The sequence below is a fragment of the Hyla sarda genome, chromosome 2, assembly GCF_029499605.1.
Source record: "Hyla sarda isolate aHylSar1 chromosome 2, aHylSar1.hap1, whole genome shotgun sequence".
NCBI lineage: Eukaryota > Metazoa > Chordata > Amphibia > Anura > Hylidae > Hyla > Hyla sarda.
The window spans coordinates 77,783,543-77,795,633 of record NC_079190.1 but is presented as its reverse complement, the minus strand read 5'-3'; the positions used below and the strand labels follow the sequence as shown (position 1 = coordinate 77,795,633).

General features: G+C 45.2%; 1 protein-coding gene across 4 annotated transcripts in view; it reads left to right on the top strand.

Moving 5' to 3' along the window:
• LOC130358644 (inactive dipeptidyl peptidase 10-like) overlaps window positions 1–12,091 on the top strand; it is a 186,529-nt gene that overhangs the window by 43,902 nt on the left and 130,536 nt on the right. For 2 of the 4 annotated variants that reach the window (XR_008889594.1, XM_056562172.1), the window contains exons 3-5: window positions 5,774–5,869; window positions 7,514–7,608; window positions 8,447–8,540. Coding sequence is in view for 3 of the 4 variants with exons in the window: in XM_056562172.1 (XP_056418147.1) it covers window positions 5,774–5,869; window positions 7,514–7,608; window positions 8,447–8,540 (285 nt within the window). In the remaining variant the exon portion in view is untranslated. Of the gene's footprint in view, window positions 1–5,773; window positions 5,870–7,513; window positions 7,609–8,446; window positions 8,541–12,091 lie in introns of those variants that run through there. The other 2 variants (XM_056562173.1, XM_056562174.1) reach the window with 2 other exon arrangements.

The window sequence follows — 12,091 nt, the reverse complement described above, 5'->3', positions numbered from 1 at the left end:
CCAACTCCAGGCTGTCGTTCAGCCCCTTCAAGTTCACCTCATGCTGCCGCCACCTCCACGCTGTGTCATTCAGCCACTATATGGTCTCCTCATGCTGCTGCCACCTCCACGCTGTGTCATTCAGGCACTATATGGTCACCTCATGCTGCCGCCAACTCCATGCTGTGTCATTCAGCCATTATATGGTCTCCTCAAGCTGCCGCCAACTCCAGGCTGTTTCATTCAGCCACTATATGATCTCCGCATGCTGCCGCCACCACTCTGTCACCGGGTCACTTTCAGGTCTCCTGATGCTGCTGCCACCTCCAGGCTGTCTCATTCTGCCACTATATGGTCTCCTCATGCAGCCGCAAACTCCAAGCTGTGTAATTCAGCCACTATATGGTCTCCTCATGCTCCCGCCACCTCCACGCTGTGTCATTCAGCCACTATATGTTCTCCTCATGCTGCCGCCAACTCCAGTCTGTGTCATTTAGCCACTATATGGTCTCCTCATGCTGCCGCCAACTCCAGGCTGTCGTTCAGCCCCTTCATGTTCGCCTCATGCTGCCGCCACCTCCACACTATGTCATTCAGGCACTATATGGTCTCCTCATGCTTCCGCCACCTCCAGGCTGTGTCATTAAGCCACTATGTGGTCACCTCATGCTGCCGCCAACTCCATGCTGTGTCATTCAGCCATTATATGGTCTCCTCATGCTGCCGCCATCTCCAGGCTGTCGTTCAGCCCCTTCATGTTCGCCTCATGCTGCCGCCAACTCCATGCTGTGTCATTCAGCCACTATATTGTCTCCTCATGCTGCCGCCAACTCCATGCTGTGTCATTCAGCCATTATATGGTCTCCTCATGCTGCCGCCAACTCCAGGCTGTTTCATTCAGCCACTATATGATCTGCTCATGCTGCCGCCACCACTCTGTCACCGGGTCACTTTCAGGTCTCCTGATGCTGCTGCTGCAACCTCCAGGCTGTCTCATTCTGCCACTATATGGTCTCCTCATGCTGCTGCAAACTCCAGGCTGTGTCATTCAGCCACTATATGTTCTTCTCATGCAGCCGCCACCTCCACCCTGTGTCATTCAGCCACTATATGGTCTCCTCATGCTGCCGCCACCTCCACGCTATGTCATTCAGGCACTATATGGTCTCCCCATGCTTCCGCCACCTTCACGCTGTGTCATTCAGCCACTATATGTTTTCCTCATGCTGCCGCCAACTCCAGTCTGTGTCATTTAGCCACTATATGGTCTCCTCATGCTGCCGCCAACTCCAGTCTGTGTCATTTAGCCACTATATGGTCTCCTCATGCTGCCGCCAACTCCAGGCTGTCGTTCAGCCCCTTCATGTTTGCCTCATGTTGCTGCCACCTCCACGCTGTGTCATTCAGCCACTATATAGTCTCCTCATGCTGCTGCCACCTCCACACTATGTCATTCAGGCACTATATGGTCTCCTCATGCTTCCGCCACCTCCAGGCTGTGTCATTAAGCCACTTTGTGGTAACCTCATGCTGCCGCCAACTCCATGCTGTGTCATTCAGCCATTATATGGTCTCCTCATGCTGCCGCCAACTCCAGGCTGTTTAATTCAGCCACTATATGATCTCCTCATGCTGCCGCCACCACTCTGTCACCGGGTCACTTTCAGGTCTCCTGATGCTGCAGCTGCCACCTCCATGCTGTCTCATTCTGCCACTATATGGTCTCCTCATGCAGCCGCAAACTTCAGGCTGTGTCATTCAGCCACTATATGCACTCTTCATGCTGCTGCTAACTCCAGGCTGTTTCACTCAGCCACTATATGATCTCCTCATGCTGCCGCCACCACTCTGTCACCAGGTCACTTTCAGGACTCCTGATACTGCTGCCACCTCGAGGCTGTCTAATTATGCCACTATATGGTCTCCTCATGCTGCCGCAAACTCCAGGCTGTGTAATTCAGCCACTATATGTTCTCCTCATGCTGCCGCCACCTCCACGCTGTGTCATTCAGCCACTATATGGTCTCCTCATGCTGCCGCCCCCTCCACGCCGTGTCATTCAGGCACTATAAGGTCTCCTCATGCTTCCGCCACCTCCAGGCTGTGTCATTAAGCCACTTTGTGGTCACCTCATACTGCCGCCAACTCCATGCTGTATCATTCAGCCATTATATGGTCTCCTCATGCTGCCGCCAACTCCAGACTGTTTCATTCAGCCACTAGATGATCTCCTCATGCTGCCGCCACCACTCTGTCACCGGGTCACTTTCAGGTCTCCTGATGCTGCAGCTGCCACCTCCACGCTGTCTCATTCTGACACTATATGGTCTCCTCATGCTGCCGCAAACTTCAGGCTGTGTCATTCAGCCACTATATGCACTCTTCATGCTGCTGCTAACTCCAGGCTGTTTCACTCAGCCACTATATGGTCTCCTCATGCTGCCGCCCCCTCCACGCCGTGTCATTCAGGCACTATAAGGTCTCCTCATGCTTCCGCCACCTCCATGCTGTGTCATTCAGCCACTAAATGTTCTCCTCATGCTGCCGCCAACTCCAGTCTGTGTCATTTAGCCACTATATGGTCTCCTCATGCTGCCGCCAACTCCAGGCTGTCGTTCAGCCACTACATGTTCTCCCCATGCTGCCGCCACTTCCACGCTGTATCATTCAGCCACTATATGGTCTCCTCATGCTGCTGCCACCTCCACGCTGTCTCATTCAGGCACTATATGGTCTCCTCATGCTTCCGCCACCTCCAGGCTGTGTCATTAAGCCACTATGTGGTCACCTCATGCTGCCGCCAACTCCATGCTGTGTCAGTCAGCCATTATATGGTCTCCACATGCTGCCGCCACCTCTACGCTGTGTCATTCAGCCACTATATGGTATCCTCATGATACCGCCACCTCCCTGTTGCGTCTTTCAGGGACTATATGGTCTCCTCGTACTGCTGCCACCTCCACACTGGGTCATTCAGGCACTATATGGTCTCCTCATGCTGCCGCCATCTCCACACTGTGTCATTCAGCCACTATATGGTCTCCTCATGTTGCTGCCACCTCCACACTGTGTCATTCAGCCACTATATGGTCTCCTCATACTGATGCCACCTCCAGGTTCTATCATTGTGACAGTGATTCTAATAGTGACGCCTCTGATCTGCATGTCATACTGAATAACAGTATTATTTCACTAACCCAGCACACTCCAATGCGTCAGACAGCGAGGCAAAGTGTTTTACACCCCTATAGAGGCTCTCTGTGGGCCAGAAATAATCGTTTTTAAGTGTGATTTGCTTAAAAAAAATTCGGACCCAAACAAATTTTTTTTGTAAATTTGGCGAATCGGCTGATTGGTTTTTTTTTCAAAAATTCACTCATCTCTATTATTAATGTTTAAATAAATTAAAGTGACAGTGGTCAGATTTGCAAAAAAAGGCTCTGGTCCTTAAGGTAAGAATGGGCTTGGTCCTTAAGGGTTAAACACATTTTCATAAGCAATTGGTGTTTTATTTAAAATTTCTATGCCACAATGGATCTTCTCTTTCTGAGCTCAGAACAGAGGCTCAGGCAAGATAGCTGGCCCCCAAGAGTATATTTGAGCAAATATTATTTTGCTTAAGTATTTTAAAATAATATTGTGATATATTTACTCACAGGAAAAACTCTTTAAATGAAATCTTACTGTGAGCACTACTTAATCCCCCCCCCTCCCCCTTTACAGCAGGAATTTGACAATCTAAGGATGTGCCAGACTTATAACAGTGAACGTATAAAAAGCATAACAGATGAATCATCGCTTCTTTAATCCAAACAGAGCTCAAAATTATAGGTAATGGGGAGCGGCATTCAGACATATAGGGGCAACTCTGGGACAGCTGTTTTGTGTGTCTATGCGCACTTCTTCAACTCACCGCTCACTGAAATGCACAAAACGGCTGTCCCAGAGGTGCCCATGTTGGCTGCCCGCCGTATCCCGTTACCTGCAATTACGTGTTTGAATTAAAGGGGTACTCCGCCCCTAGACATCTTATCCCCTATCCAAATGATAGGGGATAAGATGTCTGATCGCGGGGGTCCAGCCGCTGGGGACTACCGCATTCTACCATGCGGCACCCACCTGTAACGGCTTCCGGCACTGCTGGAGGCCCTCAGGCTAATACCATCCCGACCACGGGAACGAAAGATCGTGACGTCACGACTCCGCCCCGTGTGAAGTCACACCCCGCCCCCTCAATGCAAGTCTATGGGAGGGGGCCAGACATAGACTCGCATTGAGGGGGCGGGGTGTGACATCACACGGGGGTGGAAACGTGACGTCACGATCTTCCGTTCCCGTGGTCGGGATGGTATTAGCCTGAGGGCCTCCAGGAGTTCTGGAAGCCGTTACAGGTGGGTGCCGCATGGTAGAATGCGGGGGTCCCCAGCGGCGGGACCCCCGTGATCAGACATCTTATCCCCTATCCTTTGGATAGGGGATAAGATGTCTAGGGGCAGAGTACCCCTTTAAAGAAGTTCCAGCAAGTGGTGAGTGCTGCATTCATTTACTATTTATACAGGAATTCCACGCATCTCATGTAGTGCAGAGCACCACTAGCATGTAGCATGTGTTTTACACGAGTGAACACCGCAGAACTACCCTTGCTGTAGTGCCAGACTTTTATTTTCTGCTATGGAGACTTGTATAACTGCCTGTTTAAAAATCTGTCTTTAGACTGCCTAAACTTTAATGACATATATTTCACATAAAATTTGTACACCAAAATTCTGGCATTCTGCATCACAGTTTAGAGACAGCTCATTTTTAGTGAAGTTACACCCATTTAGGCTATATTTGTATTTCAGAATGTCAACAGAGAAAATCTGTGTAGACATTCTGCAGACTGCAAGTGCCGGCATGACATGCCGGCGTTAGGACTGCTCGGGAATGCACTCTCTGCATTTCCATGACATGTCCATTCTTTCTGTGGACACTGAAATTTAAAATTTGAATGTGAACAGCACAGAAGACTCCCAATGAATTCAATTGGACTCAGCTGCTGCGGAATCCCCATGCGGAATTCCAATGCTGAACTCCGCATGGAAATTTTGGTGTGTGAACATAGCGTTACTGGTAAGCTTTTTTGTCAAGCAAGTCGCCAAATAATCTTAAATGTGTCTAAGGATGCATTCTTACCATGTTTTCAGTCTCCGACAGCCAGATGCGATGGGAGAATATTAAAACTGCCTGCTGCTGTATCTCTGCCAGACCCATTCTGTACCCAATTCAATGAAATTTATTTAGTTAGCTATTGACTCCGGTGGGCTCATTTTCCGACGATATGTGGTTTTTGGCTTGGACTGAAAACCGCAGCAGACCACAGTTTTCAGTCCGGGCCACAAACCAGATGTGGGCGAAAAATCACCAAATCGGAGTCACTAGCAGCAGGAAGTTTTGAGATGCCCTGATATAATTTTCTTAGCGCTAAGTAGTTTGTGTATGGCTACGATTAGCATTCCTCTATTATTCCTTCATGTTTCCATAATTCCTTCATTCCACCAATTATATTTGTGGTAATTTATCTTTCCTTATATTAGTCTTATTACACTATAAATAATGGAGCAGAGAATTCTGTGTACTCGTTGTTAGTTATGTGATACTTATTTATGTAATATTATCTCCATGTGTACAAATGTCAAAATTAAATAGTGCAGTTAAGTAAAAGACAACTGTCCATTAAGTTCAATCAAGTAGAAATATTTTCAGCATATACACTGTGATATGCTAACTGCTTATCTGTGTTGTCACATGACAGATATTTCAAGACAGCCTGAAAAGTTATACTTGACATTATCTGACCTTGAGAATCCAGACTACCATGTCCACGTACCCAACTTGTTCTGGGCAAGTGGTAAGTACAAGGAACATGTCATTTAAATAATATTTTACAGTTTTCCACAGTCTACATGAAAAGTTTAGCAGCTTTGCAAATCCTATGATGTACTAATTTAATAAAAATGGTTTCTCGCACACAAAATATTTATAATAAGAATTCCACTGGGTCGCTTTGATGACAGTTAGGCAGGGTTCATACTTCATAATATCCGAGCAGAATTTGTTTCCAGTTCAGCAATGAGATTCCACCGCACAGTGCACACTGTTGAGTTATCAAGGCAGACTTTCCACCCAAAAAATTCACTCGAAAAATCTGGCCAGAACATTGAACTTGTTCAATATTCTGGTGGATTTCCACTCCACAGACATTGCCGTCCACTTCGCAGACATGGCAGGACTTGAAATCTCCAGATGATTTTTGTCCAGCTGCAAATTCCAAAGTGTGAACACAGCCTTAGGGTATGTTCACACTAAGGAATTGAAGAGGAATCATTTTGGTCCGTAAAATGTTGAAATCTGCCATTTTCAGCTTGCTGGGAAATTGAACGGAATGAAAGCAGAATTCAGGAGGAGGCGCAAATTATGTTGGGGAGGAAGTTCAGCCATTTCCAATTCCGCTTCAATTCAGCCCAAAACTGATTTCAACAGGAAAAAAAAAGTTCTATTGACTTTAATGGGCTTTTTCAAGCGGATTCCTCCAGAAGAATGTTCAATCTTCTCGTGGAATTCAGCATCGGAATTCTGCTAGTGGAAATTCTTCAGTGCGAAATTCCTTTCATTCAAGGCAGAATTGGAAATAACTTGAATACATTCTTCTCCCATTCCTCAGTGTGAATATACCCTTACACACAAAAGGGGTCCATGCACCTGGAATACAGAGCATGCGACTGACAGCTCATCCTCCCGATTGCCCTATACACATTCTCAGTACAGCTGAGCGGTCATGTGTTTTTAATGAGGGAAGGGGAGTAAACCACAACCAGCCCCTCTGGGGGAGGCTTATCTCTACATGCTTATTCCTTTTCCCAACCTCAGAGAAGAGTCACCGCCTCCCTCTGAAAACCTGGTTTTTATATATGGGGACCTTTAGAACTATGCTTATTGGCCATGTCAGACAGCAAAATAGAGCTATTTTACTGCCTACACCATTGTAAAGCATATGGTTATAGGATATAAAATTTAAGTAAAGTATTTGCTAATTTACTAAATTATTTAATTCTAAAATGTAAAATTTCCCTTTAAATTAAATTTGCGCACTAGTTGTTGGTAAAAAGCTTAGCTTATATTTACCACAATAAAATTAAATATGAACTGTGAATATTTCAGTAGATTAAAAAGATATTATTTATGATTCATCTTTGGTTTCATGTTTTCTTTTAGTGGGATCATTAGCCTAAGGGATATGAATTGCCTAGAATACATTCAGAAGAATAATAATAAAAAATTCTATGTAAGGAGGGTGGTTTAAATTTTTCCTGCCTTTTTTGTACCTATTTGTACAGAAATGCTTTAGCCAGATGCTGACTGAAATAGTAAATAGTAAAAGTTGTTTCCGGAGTTTTTCAGGTGCATTAAATATTATACATACTCTAGGTATGGCATATTTTTCTATTCCACCATAAAGATGTCATAGTAGTTTATGACTTTTTCTTTTTTTCAGATTCAGAAATAATTCAAGAAACTAGAGATGGTAATTTAGTTAGAGAGAATTTAGAAACAAAAAAAACCACCATCCTACTGAGTAATATCACCTATGTAAGTATTCTCATAATACACCTATTTACCAAAAAGTTGCACTTGACCAATATCTGAATCAATCTAATTGTTGTAAGGCAAAATTATTTCAGCATGTGCACAGAGAGTTTCACAAAAAATATACTAGAATATTCCATGAAGGAGAAGGTATAATGACAAAAAGGTGTGCAGATTAATGTATGAATTCTGCCCAATAACTTTAGAGCAACAGCTGAAAGAAAAGAACATCTATCCAAATGATATAGAAACTTCTCATAAGAAATATCTCCCCATAAAAATATTAGAGGCTCCAAAGGACAGGATACATACAAATAATTTTCTTAAATCAGTCTCAAAATAATATACTTAGGGGGGATTTATCATTGGTTTTTCCCTGTTTTTTGTGGGCTTGATTTGTTGCAATTACTGTTGTGACTTTTACTGTACATGTTTTTTCTTAAATTGTTTAGCTATGTCATAGTATGGTTAACTTTTTGCAGTGGATTAATTTATCATGTGGGATGAATTTATCAAGCCCTCACAAATCTACACAAATCAGCCTAGACCTGTCAAAAAAATTGCATTACCCCTATATTTGTCACATGCCATGCAACATTTTACAAATTTGGGGTATGTTCACTTTACCACCACACAAATTAGTGGTGTAGAAAAATTGTTCACGTACACCACAGAATAGGTGATAAATGTATGATCCCTGGCAGTCCCAATGCTGTATCGCCTATGATCAGTAAAACAGGGATTTACATAGGAAATATGGCTTTGTTGTCTTACATGTACCAAATGTGTCTATATATTAAAAAAATTATCTCTAGTCCTAAATATAATATCCTTTTATTAGTGTTCTTTTATTTTGGAAGATGTCTCTGCAGATGACCAGCTCAAAGCTATCCCCAGATCTACAGCATTTACTCCTGGTTTTAGAAAGCCAAAAGGTATGAATCGTGTTGTATGTGTAACTGTGTGTTTAGAGGCTCCAAAAAAATCTTGTTGTTTTTTTGTTGTTGTCTGAAAGGAATCTGTTTTTTTTTTTTTGCCGTAAAGTGGCTCAACAACTGACACAGTGGCGTTGCTAGGGTGGTGCGGCCTACATCGGGTGACACCTGTAAGCTGGGTGACACATAGGGACGTTGCTAACCCCGTCAGGAAACATTTTACTGTATTTTATTTATTAAATATCCTTCCCTTCTACCCACTGGACTTGCTAGGTAAATGTGTTAGTTCCCAGCGGAGGGGATGCACACAAGGACGGCACAACAGAGTTAGGGACAGAGGCTGGCTAATCCCCTCCCAGTTGTTGTCAGTGATCACTGAACCAACGGAGAGACACAGCCACACCCCTGAGGAAGCAGAAGGGCTGTACAAGTGAACAGCAAATAATGCACATTATGACAGTTATCTTAGTTTTCTTTCTTCATGGGTTGTTGGGGGGAGTCTTGTGCAATGCATTACAATCCTGGTATGTGATTGAGAGGTGAATTTATCATCAGAGGCCCAGACCTCAGAACTGCCCCAGACCCCTCAGTTTATTTCTGAGGCCTCAGTACTTCTCCAGACTACTTTGTCACCTGCAGACCCCATTGAAATCTAAATATGGTCCTGTATATGGGGGGAATTACTATATGGTTACATTTTTTTCTTCTCTCTATTAAAATAAACATGAATACTTTGACAAGCTGAACATGAGTGTTTATGTAAAATAGCTGTTAGCTGTCATTTGTTAAGCTATTCTTATGGTCAGTCATTTGTGTGGATCCATTATAATAAACACTGCCCTTATTCTGGTTTCCTTGTAGTTTTTGAATAATACAAGTTAACAGTAGCAAGAAAAATGTTTCGGACCCACTGCTTTACCTCGTGTGCCAGACTGTGATTAAATGCATTAGTGGATGTCAATGAAACATTTATGATTTATGAACTTGTGCTGAATCTGCAGGAAAGCTTATATACTGCAGAAGCTGAAGTGTGATATATGAGCTCCCTGGAGCATGGGTGGCAATGACAGCCCAGAGGAGCCGCGAAGATTCTCCTTATAATTGCTAATCAATTCAGATAACAAATTCTTCTGTGAAGATGAATATGGGAAATTTGTCATTGCTAAGTATCTAACAATTAGAGCCTGTCTCAAATTATATAACTTAATTATACTCAAGAATGTTTGCTTTCCCTTACACAGTTTCAGAACGTAATAATACCACCACATTTTGTGAGCGTCACCTGCTCTCCTGTCTTTAACCCCTTAAGGACTGAGGGTGTCCGTTTTAGAGTTCTTAAGGACTGAGGGCGTATGGGTACGCCGTGGGAATTTCGGTCCCCGCCGCTGGCCGGTTGGAGACCGGACTGGAATGCCTGCTGAAATCATTCAGCAGGCATCCCGTGACAATGTCTGGGGGGGGCCATGTCGGCGATCAATTCAGATCGTCGATTTGCAGAGATTCCGGGCTGATCGGGTCTCTGGTGACCCGATATACCGGAAAATAGGGATGATCGGAGATGTCGGAGACATCCCAAATCATCCTGAAGGATAGGAGCGAGGTGGTAGTGGTGCCACCTCCTCCTATCCCCTGCCATTGGTCGGTTAGGACTAACCGACCAATGTCAGTTGGGGACAAGAGGGTTAAAGTTGAAATCCCCGCTCTGCTCGCCCCTGGATGTCGGGGCAGAGCAGGGAGAAGATGGCGGTGGGTACAGGAGTCCACGAGGAGGCGGTGGGACCAGCGATTGCGGCGGGATCGGAGGCAGCGGCGGAGGCAGCGGCAGAGGCAGCGGTGGAGGCAGCAGTGAAGATCAGTGGTACGTGATCTTCACTGCTGCCTTCTAGGAGTTGCCAAACTACAACTCCCAGCATGCCCAGACAGCCAAAGGCTGTCTGGGCATGCTGGGAGTTGTAGTTTTTCAACATCTGGAGGGCGACAGTTTGGAGATCACTATATAGTGGTGCCCAAGCTGTAGCCCTCCAGATGTTGCAAAACTAAAACTCCAAGCATGCCCAGACTGCCCAGGTATGCTGGGAGTTATAGTTCTGTAACATCTGTCCCTTCAGATGTTGCCAAACTACAACTCCCAGCATGCCTGGACAGTCTCAGCATGCTGGGAGTTGTGGTTTTGCAACTTCTTGAAGAGCACAGTTTGGAGACCACTATACAGTGGTGTCAAAACTGTAGCGCTCCAGATGTTGCGAAACTACAACTCCAAGCATACCCAGACTGCCCAGGCCTGGGCAGTCTAAGCATGCTTGGAGTTGTAGTTTTGCAACATCTGTAGGGCTATAGTTTGGACACTACTACACAGTGGTCTCCAAAATGTTCTCCTCCAGTTGTTGCATAACTACAATTCCTAACATGCCCTTCGGCTGTCTGGGTATGCTGGGAGCTGTAGTTTTGCAACAACTGGAGGCTCACTGGTTGGGAAACATTGTCTTTTTCCTAACTCGGTGTTTCCCAACCTGTGCGCCTCCAGCTGTTGCAAAACTATAACTCCCAGCATGCACAGACAGACCATGCATGTTGGGAGTTGCAGTTTTGCAACAGCTGGAGGCTCACAGGTTGGAAAACACTGGCCCTCATTTACTAAGAGTGGAGTGTCGGTTTGTGTTTTTGCAAGTCCTTTACTCCTTTTTTTTCTGATGCTATTTACTAATCTGTCGCCCAATTTCCCTTTCTTTCTGTCGTACAAAATGTATTCTGTGGGACAGGAAAAAGTCTCTGCAAATTCTGACTACATTAGTGGTTTTACTACTACCACCATCATGGAACAGGGTCTGTTCCATGTTGGGGGTAGTAGTAGAGGAGCTGAGGGATTGATCGCACCGGGTCTCACTTCTGAGACCCGATCCGATCAGATGTTATTAAGCAGGGGAGCGGCCGGCATGTTCCGATCCCCTGCAATATACAGTAAACTTTCATTTTTAAATTCCGGGACCGAGGAGCCAATCAGGGCTCCTGGCAGGGTTTTAATATAGAAGCGCTGTGGTGGGCAAAGATGTATAGAATCGCAGGGGGGGGGGGGGGGGGGTATATATCTGGCCCCTCCAGCGTTTCTATATATCTTTCCCCCTGCTATATCAAACTTAGTGCATGCTGCGCTTTAATGTACTGCCCCCCCAGCGCTATTATATATCTATACTGACCCCTGCTGCGCATATTTATATATATACTCACCCCCCCCCAGCTGCGCATATTAATATTCATGCTCTCCCTCCCCTGGCTGCCAATGAATGAAAACTCTATTAGAGGCGGAGCGGAAGGCTGCTGCCCGCTCACGCTGCTAAGAGTTTGTCATTCATAGCGGGCAGCAGCTGCATATCATGCTGTGGGGGTCAGACATATGGATATATGTCTGACCCTCACATGATACATATACAAATGCCGGCTCACCGCTATGAATGACAAGTAAGCTATTAGGAGCAGCAGCGCGAGCCTCCCTGCACTGCTTTACTTGTCATTCATAGCGGTGAGCCGGCATTTGTATATGTATGATGTGAGGG